The sequence below is a fragment of the Gymnodraco acuticeps genome, unplaced genomic scaffold, assembly GCF_902827175.1.
Source record: "Gymnodraco acuticeps unplaced genomic scaffold, fGymAcu1.1, whole genome shotgun sequence".
Taxonomy (NCBI): domain Eukaryota; kingdom Metazoa; phylum Chordata; class Actinopteri; order Perciformes; family Bathydraconidae; genus Gymnodraco; species Gymnodraco acuticeps.
The window spans coordinates 630238-648677 of NW_022991022.1; the positions used below are offsets into that span (position 1 = coordinate 630238).

Below are 18440 nucleotides of genomic sequence, written 5' to 3' on the forward strand. Positions count from 1 at the left end.
CCTAGATATATTCTTTAGGTGATAGTAGGCTGATTTAGTAACAGTTTTAATGTGACTGTTGAAACTCAGGTCAGAGTCCATGACTACACCTAGATTTCTGGCTTTATCTGTTGTTTTGAACATTGCACACTGAAGCTCAGCGCTAACTTTTATACGTTCTGCCTTGGCTCCAAAAACCATTACCTCAGTTTTATCTTTGTTTAATTGGAGAAAGTTCTGACACATCCAGTCATTGATTTGTTCAATGCACTTACTCAGTGTTTGAATTGGAGCATAGTCTCCTGGTGAAATTGTTACGTAAATTTGTGTGTCATCTGCATAGCTATGGTAACTTATTTTGTTGTTCTTCATTATCTGAGCCAGTGGTAGCATGTAGATGTTAAAGAGAAGAGGCCCCAAGATGGAGCCTTGAGGAACCCCACATGTCATATTTGTCAACTCAGATGTGTATTTACCTATAGAAACAAAGTTGTTTCTGTCCTTTAAGTAGGATTCAAACCAATTCAGAACTGTTTCCGAAAGTCCCACCCAGTTCTCCAGTCGGTCTAGTAATATGCTGTGGTCAACAGTGTCAAACGCAGCACTGAGATCTAATAATACTAACACTGAAGTTCTGCCACTGTCTGTGTTTAAGTGGATGTCATTAAAGACCTTTACAAGAGCAGTCTCAGTGCTGTGGTTTAGACGAAAGCCTGACTGGAACACATCAAAACAGTCATTTAAATGCAAGAAATTACTCAACTGTTGAAAAACAACTTTTTCAATGATTTTACCTAGAAATGGCAGGTTTGATATGGCCTGTAATTGTTCATTACTGAAGCATCTAGATTATTCTTTTTTAAGAGCGGTTTAATGACTGCAGTTTTCAGGGCCTGTGGAAAAATACCTGAGTGAAGAGATTTGTTTACTATATGAAGTAGATCTGAGGCCATGCAAGGCAAAACATCTTTGAAAAATCCTGTTGGAATAATATCAAGGCAGCAAGAGGAGGATTTCAGAAGTTGAATAATGTCCTCTAGGTTTTTATCATTAATCTGATGGAATTATGTCATGATGTCTGAATTGATGTTAAGTGGAGATAGGGACAACACATTTGCTGTTCCTGATGCAGAGGCACTGACTGCTTGTCTGATTTTCTGAATTTTGTCAGTGAAAAAGGAGGCAAAATCATTGCACGCCCTGGTGGATAGAAATTCAGAGGCTACTGACACTGGGGGGTTAGTTAGTCTGTCGACGGTAGCAAACAAGGCACGTGCGTTGTTTTTGTTTTTGGTAATGATGTCAGAGAAGAACGATTGTCGTGCGTTTTTCAATTCCAAATTATAAAGGCCAAGTCTCTCTTTATAGATTTCAAAGTGAACCTGGAGATTTGTTTTTTCGCCACCTGCGTTCAGCTTTTCGACATTCTCTTTTTTCTGTTTTCACGGTCATGGCCTTTCTCCATGGAGATATTTTCTTGCCAGACACTTCCTTTACCTTAGTTGGAGCAATGGCATCTATAACATTTTTAATTTTTGAATTAAAATGATCTACTAGCTCATTTACTGAGATGTTGGCAGGGGCAAGTGTGGAAGAGAAATTAGCCAGCATGTGTAGTTCTGGGGACGGGGTGGGGGAGGGGGGGACGCAGTGGACCCGTTCAAATCCAGTTTTGGACAGTCTGCCGTGGTTCCATCCCATTTCAAGTGCTGTTCGACGCTCGGCGTAACCCTCGGAGCACACTCTCCAATCACAGAGCTTGAGGACTATCACAGGGTTTGTCAAGCGAAGTGGAGAGAATACTTACTTCCCGGTGTAATGTTCTCTAAAGAAAATGAGCTGCTCCGACCCTCGGTCCTGACGGACTCCAACTTGTGTTTATTAATCAAACAAATAAATAAACACAAGGATAATTATGTGTTATTGTTGAGTAAATGGAGAATTGCACAGGGGAAAATAACGTAGGCTATCTATGCCACAATTTTAGATGTGGATTTTGTTAAACTAATACGTTTGCGCTGTGGACCAACACTATACATTGACGGGGAAGGGGGTAGCAATAAAAATAACACCATTGAACAGTTACACAACATAACAGAAATAATATCGATTGCAGCGTCCCTAGCAACAAGTAACAAGTAGTTAATAATAATAAAAGACATTAAGAAAAAGGCATTTTAAACAGTCATTAAAAAGCAACACAATCTACCTGCATTGCATTACTCTAAACGTGTAATAACGTGCTTTAACCAGTAGGTGGTTTGGGTTCAAAAGCTGTCAAGTTTACAGTGTTAATAAAATAAAATATACTACTGTTTCTGGTTTAGTTTACGACGGATATATTTAGTTATTGTTTTGATATTTGTAACACAAAAGCGATGGAGAAAACCCACAGCAACACAGAAAAGATGGTCTTAACATGACCCAGCGGTCTAGTAGTTAATAAAAAACAATAATTTCAAAACTAAATATTAATACTAACTTTATTGTGAAATTCAAACTGAACGGTAAAAGAATAGTTTCCGGTCTATTCTGAGCCCGATCTCTGTAGATCAGAGGTGCCCAGTACGTCGACCGCGGTCGACCGCGGGGGCAATGCTGGTAGATCGCGAGTCATTCATACAAAAAAAAATCCAGCCCCGTTAAAATAGACACAACAGGTTTTGTTCCCTCCTCCCTTGGCCTCCCTGCCACTTAATTCAGGAGTTTACTTGATTGACAGAAAAAGCGACCTATCGCTTTCCAGTCTGTTAACCCAGAATGCAAAGCGATACAAAATCAGTCAAGTGCTGGGAAAACTCAAATTAAGTTAAAGGGAGGGAATGCTCATGACACGCATTTTTAAATAATTATCATCCGATAAAACAGACCAGTCTCTGCCAGTCTTTTTTTTTTTTTTTTAATCCGATGACGTTATCAGTGATTTTAAATGGATTAATCACCGAAATAACATCAACCCTGTGGGCGGCGCCATTTTACCGGAAGTGACGTAAACTATGCGTTTGGTGTCGAGGACAAATTGATGTTCATGTTGTTTACTCTAGTTACTCTCTCAATTCTATAGAAATATGCCTCATTGTATCGCGAAACATTGCCACAATTCGGATAGGAACAATCCACGGAATGCTCGGTTCCATCTATTGCCAAAAGGTAAGCGTAGGAAGTACGTTCGGAGGCAGTGGCTAGCGAAATGTGCTCGGCCCGAACCGAAAGATCCACAGGCGCATGTATGCAGCGAACATTTCAAGTTTACGGACGACTACTCTGATACCTCATTCACACCAACGGTGTTTCAGGGCCGGTTCGGAGCTGGAGCTTGAAAAGCACCGGGTTTTCCTCTTCACACCGCAGCGGAGCAGCCTCTTAGCTCCGGAATCCGGTTCATTTCAAGCACCAAAAAATTGTCCGGCCAGAGCAAAAGCACCACATACGTCACGCTTACGTCGAGGCGGGGGCAGGGGCAGAGACAGATCAACTCCTGAAGAACAACAAAAAGCCCGCGTGTTATCCAGTTTGTACACAACAATGGAGAAACTTAACAAGAGTTTCAGAGTTTCAGTGTTTCTGCCATAGACTGTATATATAAAGGTTTATGCTCATGGTGAAGCAACGTGTCTGCGTGTTAAGGTGGAACCTGAGCATTCACGTTGATCACCTCTCATTATAACTCATTATAAATCTATAAAACTATAAATATTAAACTTTACTTCACGTGTTCATTTGAGAACAGCTGTTACATACCTGGGTGAAGGTTATATCTCTCACAAGCTCCGCCCTCTACTGGACTCTATGGGTACTACCTTACCCTGCTCACTGAGACTTCTATAGACGTAGCCGGCCTTGGGCGGGCCTACCTGAATGCGCGCGCATCACACCGTATAAAAGGAGGCCTCACCTCCTGACTATCATCCTTTTCTCTTCAGCGGCGGAAGTGTTTTCACGGAGCTTAAAAAGACGAGAGAATAGAGAGTTATGGAGTCAGTTCTTGACCAGAGGACCTGTCCGAAATGTCCTAACCTGATCGCGGGAGCGGATCCACACCCCTTCTGCTTCCTATGTATGGGGCCTGACCACGCCGTGAGCTGTATGAGCCCGACACCGGCATGCTCAGACTGCCAGATGCTTCCTCGGCTCACACGTGAGCATCGTGGGCAGCATTTCCTATCGGCGGAGGCCCCGCAGGAGGAGGTGGAGGATTCGGAGCTCGACGTCGTCGAGATGGGCGAGTCAGGAGAGGAGGAAGTGCCGTTCCGGTTCTCCCTTCCGTGGGGCCAGTCAACCCCGATTCCGGAGGAGGAGGACGAGGACGCCTCGGTGTCTGGAGGTCTGACTCTCAGGTCTGCGCGGAGGGATTTCCCAGCGGTAATGACCCTGGCGGCGGAGCGTGTAGGCCTACAGCTCCCCCCACCGCTGCCACCGAGGCCTATAAGCCGCCTGAGACAGGGGTATTACGGCCCGGTGCATCCAGCACAGCCGACCTTCGTTTCGCCCCAGCTGCCTGATATATGGCGGTGTGTGGAGGCGACATGGCAGCACCCATTTAAAACGAAGGCCCCAGTAGCCGCTATGGCAGGCATCATCAGGGTGGAGGGCCGCGCGGACACAGCGTGTTCGGGTGTGCCCCCCCTTGATGAGAGCCTGGCGGCCCATCTGCGGGGGCAGGGGTCGCTTACCCTCCGCCCAACCAGCCGCCCCCGCTGCCCCGGGACCGAGACATACTGGAATATCTGGACAAGATGTTAAAGCTCGGTACGCAGATGGCGGCTGCAGCAAACAATCTCGGCGTGTTGGGCGTCTCCCTGATCACCCCTCAGGCAGTCGCCCCCGCCCTCCTCTCTCAAGAGGGGAGCGATTATTCGGACCGCGCTATAGGTCAGATGAACAATCTGATTCATGGCGTTGCCGCTGCAGCAGGGCGGGTGATTTCCTTGGCCACAGTGGTGTCTCCTCGGAGCCCCCGTGTCTACGGAGGGGCTCTTTGGGTCAATTGATTGATTGATTGATTGATTGATTGAAAAGTTTATTAACAGCTTGTATATTGGGTACAGTACAGTACAGCTCAAAACATACAATTGTTAAGGGGATGCAGACCAGAGAAAGACTTTCGTCTTGTTTACATCAGGTTCCCCCATTTCCAATTCATCATATCATTTAAGACATATAAGACATATAAGACATATTTGACATACAGATGGCTGATTTACAATTTACATACAGGTGTTTTTTTACACACAGATTGCTTATTTACAATTTTCATTTTAGATTTTGTTCTAATACATCCTAACCGAACATTTAAGACATACCAAGTCTACAGATATACAGTTAGTAACAGAGTCTAAAATGCGAGTATATACATAGATGGGGGGGGGGGGAAGCTGTCCATTGAACGACAGGTTGAGATTTGTACCATTACCGGGGCCAGTTTTGCAATGCTCTCCCCCGAAGGTGCTCTTTAAGAGAGGTTTTGAAGGTAAGTATAGTTTTACTTTCCTTTACAGTTGTGGGAAGAGCGTTCCACCTTGATGTGGCATAATTGCGAAACGTGTATTCCCCCTTTTTTGTGCCAAATCTGGGTTTCACATGATTTGTGGAGCTCCCTCTGGTGTTATGATCATGGTATTCCTTGACCTTTGGGAAGAATTTTGACATGTACATGCAGGGCCGCCCCTCCCTACAGGCCAATCACGCAGGCTGCATGGGGCCCCGCCTTGCGCAGGGGGCCCCGCCCAGAGGGCCTCAGCTGCTGTGCGCAGTTCTCCGCACACCCCCCGCAAGAGTGAGAGTGAGAGGTGACGTCTGTAACCCGACACCGTTGCAATGAATCAACATCTGACCAATCACGGCTTTGATACGGCCACTAGTGCAGATGAAGAGATGTCGGTGAAAAGACAGTTTCAGTCCGGAGCAACAGGCGTGTAGTAAGCCCATTCAGGGCCGAGGGGGCTCTCCCCATCCGTCTATGGGCGGGGGGGGGGGTCCCCCGGCACTGTTTTTTGAGCACACTTTCTGCAAGGTAAGCGCAGCAGGGTGTGCTCTGTCAGCCACAGCCCAGATTTCTCCTCGGTTACAACCGGGTAAAAGGAGAATGTGGGGCAGCAGCTGCTGACCATAAAAGCCGGTCAGGGGCAGTAGGGTGGAATATTGTTGTTGGACGACAGTGCGCGTATACATCGCGGCTCCACCCACTGTACCCATAGAGTCCAGTAGAGGGTGGAGCCTGTGAGAGATATAACGTCGGGTTACGTATGGTAACCCTTGTTATAGCCCCGTTTAAACGTCCTTTAGCGTCCAGGCCAGGCCAGTTTTTGGTGGCCTTTCCATATCGCGTAGTACCGGCTAGCGGGTACTTTTCCGCAGTTTTTCCGGCCCCATAAAATCGTGGTTCTAGGGCCAGGGACAACGAGGCTGAGTATGCTAAACTAGAGAGGGAATCGCTAGCAAGGGTGGTACTACATGCATACATATCTAGTAATAAAAATCATTGTATCTACTAAGTAGGCCTAAATTGGGGTTGTATTGTTTGCCTTTTTAGAAAACTTTATTTTATATTATTTGGGCAGTACATGATATACACAATTGTATTGTTTGCCTGTAGTTGGCCTTTTAATTAATACAATATTTGAATTTGAAGTTTTGTAGATAGGGATCTTTTGGAATTATCTAGTCTTTGTAATTGTCCGGCGACGTTTCTCAGACTGTCCAGACTGCTTTAATTCTCTAGCTTAAATCAGTAAATGTTCTAAAATGTGTGCTGGGGCCCTGACAATACTCAAATACTCCGCCATGTTTTCGTGTGTTTACAAAGTGAACGCATGGATGACGTCACGACCATCACGTGACTACTGAAAATTGCCAAAATGGCAGCTGCCTGACGGAATATACAGGTTTTGATAAAAAAAGAGCTATAAAATCATTATTTACCGGGGAATATCACTGATTTCTTCAGGGTATGGTTTAAACATAATGTTTCACTAAATACTGACGTTTTGATTAATTATCTAATGAGTGGAGCATTCCTTTAAAGAGACAAAAAAGAGACAAAACAAAACAAAACTGCTAAAAACATACCACTTCCACCCAGAATGGGAGGAAGAATATTTGTTTGGGATGTCACATTCAAAGGTTATTTGCCTTATTTGTAAAGTAAGCATCGCTCTGCCAAAGAAAGGTAACGTGGATAGGCATTATCGGAGTGTTCACAAGGCATATGACAGCGACTTCCCTCCAAGTAGCGAGTTGAGAAAGAGAAAGGTCATGTATTGTTGCTACAAAAACATTATCTTGCAGTCTTAGTGTCGCCAACTCGTTTCTAACATGCAAAAAGACAAAAAAAATGCGTCTAAGGTCGGTGTTTTTTCGACCTTTCCAATCGAGACGGGATCTCTCTCTCCTCCGTCTGTGTGCGAGGGGGGGGGGGAAGTTTACACACACGCGGCTGCTACATGCAGCAACACACGGCGGGGATGGCGGAGAGAAGCGCTCCAAGGTGTTAAATGTTACCCGTCTTGAGCAGGGGCGGCGCCAGGGGGGAGCTAGGGGGTGCTGAAGCACCCCCCAGGATTGCCAAAGCACCCCCTAAGCACCCCCAATAAATATGTGTTTTTTTTTTTTTTTTCGAAAATTATTATTTTTATTAAAGGAGACCTATCATGCTATATTTAAATGATATAGTGTATGACCATACCTATATAAGGTATATTTATACATTTTATTTTTCAAAATACCAAACGGATCATTTTTTAGCCATGCCTCGTTTCGCTCATTTTCGCTCTATTCCAAGCCTGTCTTTGAAAATTCTGAGCAGCAGCTGACCACGCCCCCCTGCAGAAGAGCAGGGCATGCGCCGGCGAGAGTCACGTTACCATGCTTGCTGTGATTACGTGTGGAATAAACATGTCATCTCAGAGCAATGCATGTGTTCAAGCATATTATGAATTTGATCCAGAGACTGACCCTGAAGCAGCGGAGGTTTTGGTGGAGGTGGAAACATCTCGGTTGCAGCAGGACGTTTCTGAATGGTTAGTTGACAAGCTGTTGTCCCTATTTATTGTACTCTGTTACGATGCTTGCTACTTATTCCGTTCATATGTTGGCTAATTAGCAAGAATGCAATGTGTACAGTTTGTAACTTATAGTTTGTAACGCAAAAACAGCAATACATATTTATAAAGGGAGACAATCATATTTTCAGCATATATACAATGGCCTCATTGCGTTTATTAATAGTTTACAGTCCTTTTCTTCCAACATCGTGCAACAACCGTTGGAAAGTTCAATAACTTAGGGTGATAAAAAGTATAACTCCAACAACACCTCAGTTGTCAGCAATGTGTGTAGTTTCATGTGTTTTTAAAAGTTCAGTTATTGACTTCTTTCTACAGGTGTACATGTGCAAATTGCGCCACGATGCCTTCTGAACCGGAGAATGTGTGCTGCATGGAGATACCACAGGTAACATTTTTGATAGCTTCACTAAGTTGTCTGTTTAGAGAATACATTTTTAACATGTCATTCAATATATCTTTATCACACTAGGTGTCAAGACGGATGCAGGAACTTGAAGACTCTGTTAACTGTATGGTGGACCATCCTGGATTGGAGCCTGTGTGCCTGAATGTGTTCTCCCTGCAGAATGCATTTAATATTTACAGAGCTGAACATGGTGGACTACAGTTGAGGCAAATAGAGCAGTGAGTGGTTTGTTTGTTTTGACTGAAATTGTAAAACGAATGCTAATATTGTTCATGGAAATAAATACTGGTGTATATGGCTTTATGCAATCTTTCATTGTACATGTACTATTATATATATATATATATTATTACACAGCAATGGCATAACACACCCAAGTGTACGACAAAAAAAGTCCACACACAACCTTATGCTTTTGAAATCAGAATATTCTTTACCCATCCAAACATAAATAATCACGACACATTTGATATCAACTCTGAACTTTATTGTCAAAATGAACGGTTCTTTGAACCCATAAAAAAAAACTAAATGTACTTGTATTATATATAAATGACACTAAATATATTTTTTAATGATTTCAGGCGTCACAGGTATCTAGCCTACAGAAGCTTTGTGAGCTGGTGTTGGGGCTTCCTTGGACGCAGGATCAGAGTGGTGATTCCGGCCTGCGTTGTCCTCAGGATTCGCAGAGAGTTTCCTGATCCGCGAAATATCTATGTTGGGTTCAGACAGCAGCCAAATTGAACCGAATAGCATACCCGGAGATGACCTCCTCCCTGTCAGGTCGCTCATATTGGGAACACAGGTCCTCTGGGATGGGTATCTTCAGAAGCTCCTGTGTGAATGGTGCAGGGTCCACAAAGACTTGGTCGAAGATGAGGTCCATCAAGTTGGCCACGTAGCCTGTGCAATGTTAAAAAAAGCACAACAAAAAATGTGGTTTACATTAGTATATGCATGTACAAAACTGAAAGTTCTTTTTAATTTATTTATTTTATATTTGTAAATAGTTGTATAATAAATATTTTAAACACTTACAGAATGTGGGGTCAGTCTTTACTGGTTTTGCTCTGCATTCTCCCTTCCTGGCCTTTGGGAACTGCAGTTTATACAGAGGCTTTCCAGTGGATGTAGTGGCTTGTGCACGCTCAGCGTTTTCATTGTAGTGCAGGGCTGCCAGGTACAGTCTTTCATTTCCGCCATGAGTAAAACAAAAATGTAAATTATAGCAAAGGATGTACAAATTGTCACTAATTAGTAAGTAACTATGGTTTATTTTACCTGCACAACATTCCAAGAAATGGAAACACAACATTATTTGGAGCAAAGCGCAGGATGACGGCATGGAATGACTCCAAAGATGAAGTCTGGTGGTGTGGGCTGAGTTTGGCCACAGCTTTCAAAATCCTCTTGGTTGAGAGAATTGTCTCCAGCTTGTGAAAGGCCGGCGTTCCTAAGAATTTGAAAATCAAAGTCATATTTGAATTGTCATGCTTTATAGATTGTGTCTGACAACATCCTGTATTCAGTAGTTGTCCCTTACAAATATTTATAGAGGAGTAATGTAATATGGTTTATGAACAACATACCTGCAGCCATCCATTGGTATTGCGCAATGCGCAGTGGATGAAGGCACTTGGGGAACAGGGGGTCATCATGAGAGTGGATATCCTGCACGTGGTTCAGGATGGAAGTCCATTTGGCCACTCTCTCAGGCCCGGTGGTGGAGGTTGCTGCAGTCCAGTATATGTGGTTTCTTATACTCTTCACCCACCCTCGAAGTTTTTCGCAGTCCTTCTTTTTTGCAGCCTTCTCCAGTTGCTTAGAAATCCCTAATAAATACATTTAACATGTAGTTAATATACATACAAGTTTACTCAAAATATTATTATACTAATGTGATTGTAGGAAGCCGGGTTTGTGTCTAAATAAAATAATGATTGTATTTACAATCGATTTATTTACATGGAAATTAATATAAAGAAAAATACCTTTTTCTATGTGCCACACATCAAAGAATTGGGTGATGCTGCTTTCCCTTAGGAATTTCTGAATTTGCAGATGTCTGTCCGTGACAATACAGTCCAGAGTCACACCACGTTCCTTTAACAACTCCAGACTCCTTTTCAGGCCCTCTAACTCCATGTGGTAGCTTCCACCAACCTCATTGCTCTGTTATGACACATACAAATAACCATTGATACACACATTTTAAATATAACGTGCAAACAGTGTTAAAGAAAAAAACATTGATATTTCATTTCACCCCACTTACCTGAACCAACTGGAGGTCAACGACTTTGTTGTTCTTCAGGTCCATCATAGTGTAGCTTCCGAACTTTGCAGAGTGGCCTGTGAAAATATGTTTTACAGTAATTACTTTTCTGTGCGGATGGTGAATTTGTATTTTTGCTTGTAGTGTTTAGCATATGTTTTTCAGGAACCATTAATTGAACAAATCACACATAGTGAAACCCCTTTCTGAAATGTAAAATGTGAATTATATAAAAAATACATACCTGGGGAGTCAGCCCTCATATCACCACCAACTATCACTTTCTCCTCTGCATGGAGCTTCTGTAGCATGCCTTCCTGTGATTTTTGCCAGTAAGAAACCATCGCTGGCTCAATGAACATCCTGGCATGCCTTCGGAAGGTGTTGTATTTGCATAGCTGCATATTCATGGCTTTGAAGACCTAATGGTTGAAAGAAAACCGCAAGAATACATTTTAATCTCAAAGATCACCTGTAGATGTGTCAATGAGGAGAACCTGGAAAGTGCAAATGAGCTGCCCTTTTTTTAAACAGGGAAAGAGCTGAACATGTCATTAGGGGTGCTTACTCTACAGTGCCCCTTTCACATCTCTTCTCTTTCTCCACACCACCCTCCCAAAATATATTTACATATTAGCATGGGTCGTTACCTAACAGTGCCCTATTCCCACCTTTTCTCACTCTTGTTATTGTTACCTTGTCCTATCTTATTCAACAACAACATTTGCATTTTCAAACATTGGCAAAACAATCTTCTGCAGTTAATTTACCTTTGAAAGTTTGTAGAAAGATGCTCCGTTGACATATGTTGCAACTGATAGCTGCAGGTTTCCAACTGGAGTACTCCCAAGAACAGGCTGGCTATTCCAGTTTCTTGTAAACTGACAATGGGGGCACAGCTGCTGCACTGATATGAATGTACCGATCCTTCTGGTTTGTACATCACACACACGCTTGCACACAGGACATGATTCAAAAAGCTCCATGAGGCAGGTCTCATACACGATGTATGTGTTGATCGTCTGGGGGGGGGTTTTGTTCTTGACCACTAAAACAAAAAAATAGAAGTTAAGATCCATCACACAGATTGTTGCTTTAGAGATCTTTGGTGTTTCCCTATTATCAATGTTTGAATTATATACAGCAAAAAATACAATACATAGACAAACTCACACATAGTGATATTTCAGTAACTTACGACATGGCTGTTGTTTCTGTAGCATTTGTTATGGATTCTGCTGGATCATAAGTTGCATCCTGGCCTTCGGAAAACACCAAAGAAGAGCTTCCCTCAAATGGATCTTCGTATTCCTCTTCAAGATCCACACGGGGCCTCTTTGGTGGTCTCTTTAAGGGGGTGGATGTTAAAAAGGGCACTGGCACTTCCAACGGAAGTGTTTCGACACCAACGCTTCTGCAGGGAATTTTAGCCTGGACAGCTGTAACATAATTGTATTTGACATTAAAAACAAAACAAAAGATAAAACAAAAATATTTTACAACAATTAGAAGCACACAAATTAAAGGCTACAACATCAGAATGTCAAGATGTATCCAAAGAACATTTGAAAAACGTGCTTCTAACCTGTACTTCGATGTGAACCAAGAGTCCTCGAGGATAGCTGTGTACGAACAGTACGGTACTTGGGTGGGTCAGTCTGACATGCAGAATCTGTCATCACAGGTAATCTGCTGGTAGCATGTGAGGTGCTGGCCTGTAAAGAAGAAAACAAAATCATCTCAATTTAGTATTCAGGATGAGAAAATACTATTTGGATAAATATCGTCTGAAATCCCAAAAGATGGGGGCTAAAACTCTCTATTTAGCAAAGCTCTTTGCTTAGCCTTTTCCAATCTGAGTTAGTTTTGAACCGTAATGTGCATGCTGTGTTTCTGACTCAATACAGATGATGTGTTGGAGAGGGGCTGAGCTCAGTAGACTGACTGTAATGAGTGCTAGCCACTAATTAGCCTGTTGCTAGGTAAGGCCTCGTCAACAACAACAGACCAACGGGGCTTTAGTTCTGTTTTACTCATGGTGTGTGTCCCCCCTCACATACATACACACAGTGTTGTATCCTAACACATCCCCATTTATATTCATGTGCGTAAACAAGTAAACATACAAAAGCTTTTAAATATAACGCTGGAAAAAACGGCATGTCTCATTAGCGTAGCGTAGCTTAGCTTACAGATCTGATCGTTCTTACAGACTACAATCACAAAAGCTTTTACATATAACGCTGGAAAAAACGGCACTTACCTACAGAAGATTACGTTTGTTATTATAACTTACTCAACATGATTTTAGAGGATACAAAATACTAATAAATAGGAGAATAAATACTTGTGTTATCGGCTAGGGCAGGGGTGGCCAACCAGTCAGAGGTTAAGAGCCACATTTTTTCTATGTTATTGCAAAGAGCCACATCAAACACACAGTCACTGATACCGCTTGTTTCCGTTTTTTGTTTTCTGGAGACAAGATTTCAACCACGTCACTGATGCATTTTTGTGGCATTGGGATATATATTTTTCAAATCCTCTGGAGCAGAGAGAGGAGCTGTGGATTATTGTTATTGATTAATGCATCAGTGTTTCTTAGGGTCAAAAACACTAAACTCACAACTTAAGATGAAAGCGTTTAGTTTATTTAATAAAAGAGCACATGTTCAATGTGAAAAGTGACAGTAGTTATAGATTATTTGCAATTTGGTGGTATATATATATAGATTTTTTTATTTATTATATATATAACTCCTTGAATTCCAGGGGGGGGCGCGGGGCTCCGTTGGCGGCTCGCAGCGCCCCTCCAAGACAATGGTAGGGGAAACACTGGATAGTGTTTAATCAACGATAGGTTTTCCCCCCCTCAAAGGTGATTGGTTCACTGCATTGCAGGTATTATTGTGATTGGCTCTTGGGCCACATCAAAATTAGACGCGCTGTCATCCTCTCATACTGACACCTGACACCACACATACACACGTAGGGAGAGCCGGGACGAAAGTAACACGGGACCAAAGTAACGGAGCTATTTTATCCGAGCCCGAACAACTTTGACCAGCCAAATTACGTCCGAATTATCAGTATTCAATACTTAACAGACCTACTAAATATCAGGTTTAACTGTCAGTGTTGTCACGATACCAACATTTTGGTTTCGATACCAAGTCAATAATTGCGATTCCGATTATTTTTCTTAAAAAAAGGGAAACAGTCTTAAATGTAATTATTGTGCTTTATTTCACACCAGAACCATAACCATAACACAAACTTTTAAACAATGAGAACAATAAATAAAATAAATGACAAGAATTCGTATTAAATAAAATTAATACATTTCTCACAGACAGGCCTCATGGTGTCCGTAGGCTTGCCCTCACTGTCAGAGATATAGCTAAAATACATCGCTTCTGGCGTCTTTTTTCTCAACAAGCCGAGGCGCAGCGGCAGCTGCACTCCCACTTGCAGCCATGCTTCTGGTTTTCTCACATGCTCTGGCAGCTAGCGCGTGCACGAGAGAGGGGAGGGACTTAGAGCGTGCTTGAGCGGGGAGGGACTTAGAGCGTGCTTGAGAGGGGAGGGACTTCGAGCGTGCTTGAGAAGGGAGGGGCTGCAGGCACGGCTGCAGTGCAGGGAGTGGAAGCAGAGCGCTGAACACACACGGCTCTTATTAAAACGGCGCTTTCTCACCGGAGTACTTTTCCCCGTCATTCTTAAAGTACCGATACTAATGAAACGGAGGAATCGTAACGTTTTTAACGGCAGGGTATCGCGGTATACCTTTCAAGTATCGGTACACCATGCAACACTAGTCAGGAGTCAGTGTCTCTCCCCCAAACTCACACATATAAAATTCGATATGAACTGAAGAGCCGCATGAAACTAGGCAAAGAGCCGCATGCGGCTCGAGAGCCGCGGGTTGGCCACCCCTGGGCTAGGGCGTGGCTTTACAGCCTTCACACAGATCGCCATTACGGCAGTATGTCTGAACATGTTAGCAAATGCCTGATAATTAAAATAAAAGACAAAGCAAAGACTGCGGAGCGTACAATATAAAATGTTATAAAAACATATAAACACCTAACCGATTACTATTTGTGTTTGAGGCGACATTGATACGGTGAAGCTACATGCTACATGCTACATACTACAAGCTAGAGATAGCTTTATCAGGAAAAACACCGCTAAATAAAAACTTACAGCTTCAAAATTGGATGTGTCCTCACTGGCCTGCTCCCGGATGGTTGGTATTGATCCTGGGTTTAGCATTAGCTTGGAGGCATATCCGTGTTGGACTTGAGAGAAGTTCATAAACATGTCCGTGGTAAAATGTTTGGAACACACAAACAGAAATCTGCCGTGGTTTTCTGGCACATGTCCCTTGAAAATGAAGTCTAGCCACAGATTATTTTCTTTTTCCACTGATGGCATTGCATGCAGTCCCCCTTCTCGAGTCTTGCAGCCAACAACAGCACAAAGTTTAACTCGCTTAGACATCCTGGCAAGAGCAGACAAAAACACAGATGTGACTGGAGTTGATTTAGCCTGCCGATAGCCTATATACGAATGAGAGGTTTGGCAATGCCCGTGGCCGTGGCTCATTCCCCTGATAGGTGGAGAGTTGACCAATAAGCGGAGCACGTCTCTTTGTGACGTAGGAAAGTGTTGAAATCTGGATCCGTTTTTTTCAGATCCGTTTCAGCCCCTTTTTTAGAGATTTGGCGAAGGAGGAAAATAGAGAGGGTTGTGTTTTCTGACACTTGGTGAGTTCCCTGGAACACCGGGGACACATATTCATGTATAAAAGACGTCCAAAGGTGCATTTTGCATGATAGGTCCCCTTTAAATTAAATTAGAAACATTATTGATTACATCAATGCTATTATGTGAAACAAACACATTTTTGACCAAAAACATAAAGCCAACACAGGTGATATGATTAGGCCAATGGCCAGCACCCATTCGATTTTTGACCTACCCATAGGCTAAATTACTTTGTGACACTTGAGTGACTTCCTGTTAGCTAGAGCGCCAAATGATTTGCTAACAGCAAAGTGAAAAATTGATCGTTTTTTAGTCCTTAAACGTCCACGTGTGGACACTCAATCAAAACCACCTGAAAGCGAGAGGGATTCTGCACATAATAGGCCTTGTGTAGTGAGTACAAGTAGCTTACTTCTGGGTCTCTGTGTTTAATTCAAGCCCTGCTCTGTGTGTGTGTGTGTGTGTGTGTGTGTGTGTGTGTGTGTGTGTGTGTGTGTGTGTGTGTGTCTGCCCTCAAGCAGTCCCACAACAATGCTTTGGCGTCATGACAGAACGCACACCCATTCCCCTTTAACGCACACACATTCCTCTTAAACATCTTCAACACACACACATCTGTTTAAGCCAACTACTCCAACATGTTGTGGCAATTTAGTACTCATAACATGAAAGAATAAAACAGAGAGATATCAATAAAACACAAACACAGGTATAGTCGAGCAGTAATTATACAGCATATAGCCACTGAAATGAACACACACTTATTTGATCATGCAGCCTATCACACAAATGTCACATGTTTTTCCTCTGAAAGCTATACTTGTTATAGGTTTAAACGTCATCGTCTCATGACATCCATAGGATTAGCTAACTAACAAAGGTTAACTGTTCTTATATCCTAAGGCCTTCTCTGAACTTCCTTCCACCCGGAAGTCAGCTCACTTAACATGAATACATCTATTGATAAATCAGAAGGACCATTGTCTCTCTAACAGTATGTGACCCAATTCAGAAACACACCAACATCCTTATCATTTCTTAGCTAATGCATGCTGGATATGAACCACTGAAAAATACTTATCAACGGGTAATCATTTTACTCAAGGCAGAAATCACAGGTTGTACTGTACCTTACCTACTCACAAATAGCCAAAAACCACCTTTTGATTATAACACAAAAGTGGAAGAAAAGACCATTTGCGCTAATCTACTTCTACTTAAAGTGGGACATCATTATAGGAATATTCAAGTTTAACACACATCCTATATATCATGTGACATAAAAATGAATATACCAGAAATACGCTGAATTAAACTTTCTGCTATAACACGTTATTGTAATACTTCAGGACTGACAACAACAAATACCAAACACCTGGGCAGAGATAATACATTTACAATTGTGAATAATGTTTGATATCCTGATGGTAAACCCTTCTTACCCATGTTAGTTTCTTTGATCGGTTGAAACATAGGTTCTTCCTCTCTCTGCATCCTCCTACCACAGGATAAAAAGTTGTAATTGATAGTCATGACCACGTTGGATAGACTGGATGTTATTCTGGAGCTGAGATTTATTCATAAATAAATATCTTTGATACTCGGTTCAATTCTTGCATTGTTTTCTTTAAATGTAATTTATTATTATAATGTGTGTTGTAGACTAAAATGTATTATTCTGTATTTACCTTCCACCATCTGGCCATTTTGTTAAATGTATTTATATAAAGAGGCGTGTTGTGCAGTGGACTACTGCGTTGGTGTTCAGATCAGGGGGTCAGAGGTTCAAACCCCACTACAGTCAGTATGTTGTTGTGTTCCTGTGCAAGACACTTCATCCCAGATTGCTCCTTAGGGGATTGTCTGCAGTATTGAGTATGACAGTCCCTTTGGATAAAAGCGTCTAACAAAAAACCTGTAATGTAATATCAACATTTCTTGTTTTATTTTATTCCCTTATCTTATTTAATCATTTATTTTTGTGCAGGCAGCTCTACTGCCCTGGCTGCAGGCTGATAACAGACAGTTGGGATCGCGGCGAAATTCTCTCTGCAGACCCATTCTCAAATCGTTTATCAACCTTTTTCTTACTCAATATCAAGCCACACTTATTGTTTTTACTTCGGCTGTGAGTTTGTGTGTGCTCAGGATGAGTTTGGCTGTGTTTCGCTGTGTATCGCTAAACAAGGAAACAACACCTCCACGGAGCTCAGCGCGATTCACAATGTCCCGACCAATCAGAGCACACTGTGCTCACAGGTAGGGTGGGGGCTGGAGCTATTGGAGCTACTACAACGAGCCGTTAAAGGCAGAGAGTGAAATTCAGTGAATACACGTAGTTTACAGAGATTCTGTATGAGAAACCAATGTGAGTTTGGAAAATTGCACGATATAAATATATTCGAGTAGACCTCAACAATGGAATTATGATCAGTGGAAGTGGCCATGACATGTCTCCTTTAAATCACTTCCGCAAGTTTCGCCCCGCCCCTCGCTCCAATGATCATTAGACTATTTAGTAAGGTAAAAAAACAGACCTCTCAGACGCTCTTCCGCTTACTGGTGTAATAAAGAAAAACAAATGGACCGTAGGGACACGGATTAGGGCGACACCAACTGGTCACAATTTTAAATATGTTACCATGTTTATATGCAAATGAAGAACTCTCACTGGTTCAGAACCTTTTTCCTAAAGTGAGTCTCTTTTCTTTTCTGACATTATGGGTATTTCACTTTATATTAAATACATAACAATAAGAGTGCATTACATCTAATACACTTCACTATGAATCCAGAACAATACAACTGCAGTAGTATGGATAAAGCGAGATGTGTGCATGCTTTTTGAGCAGATTTGGGCAGAATCCAGCAGAGTGGACCGTGCTGTTCATCCTATGTAATCTATATGTAAAGATAAAAGTCTATATATTTAAGATAAAGC

General features: G+C 42.3%; 1 protein-coding gene across 1 annotated transcript; it reads right to left on the minus strand.

The window, feature by feature from the left end:
- Nucleotides 1-9731: 9731 nt before the first annotated feature.
- Nucleotides 9732-12590, minus strand: LOC117559508. Its single transcript, XM_034236302.1, has 8 exons — nt 12315-12590; nt 11928-12168; nt 11500-11777; nt 10974-11151; nt 10730-10806; nt 10446-10626; nt 10044-10286; nt 9732-9907 (listed from the first exon to the last, which is right to left on the minus strand). Exons 2-8 carry the CDS (start codon nt 11950-11952, stop codon nt 9732-9734), a joined length of 1158 nt encoding a protein of 385 aa, XP_034092193.1. The 5' UTR covers nt 11953-12168; nt 12315-12590.
- Between the last annotated feature and the right edge of the window lie 5850 nt (nt 12591-18440).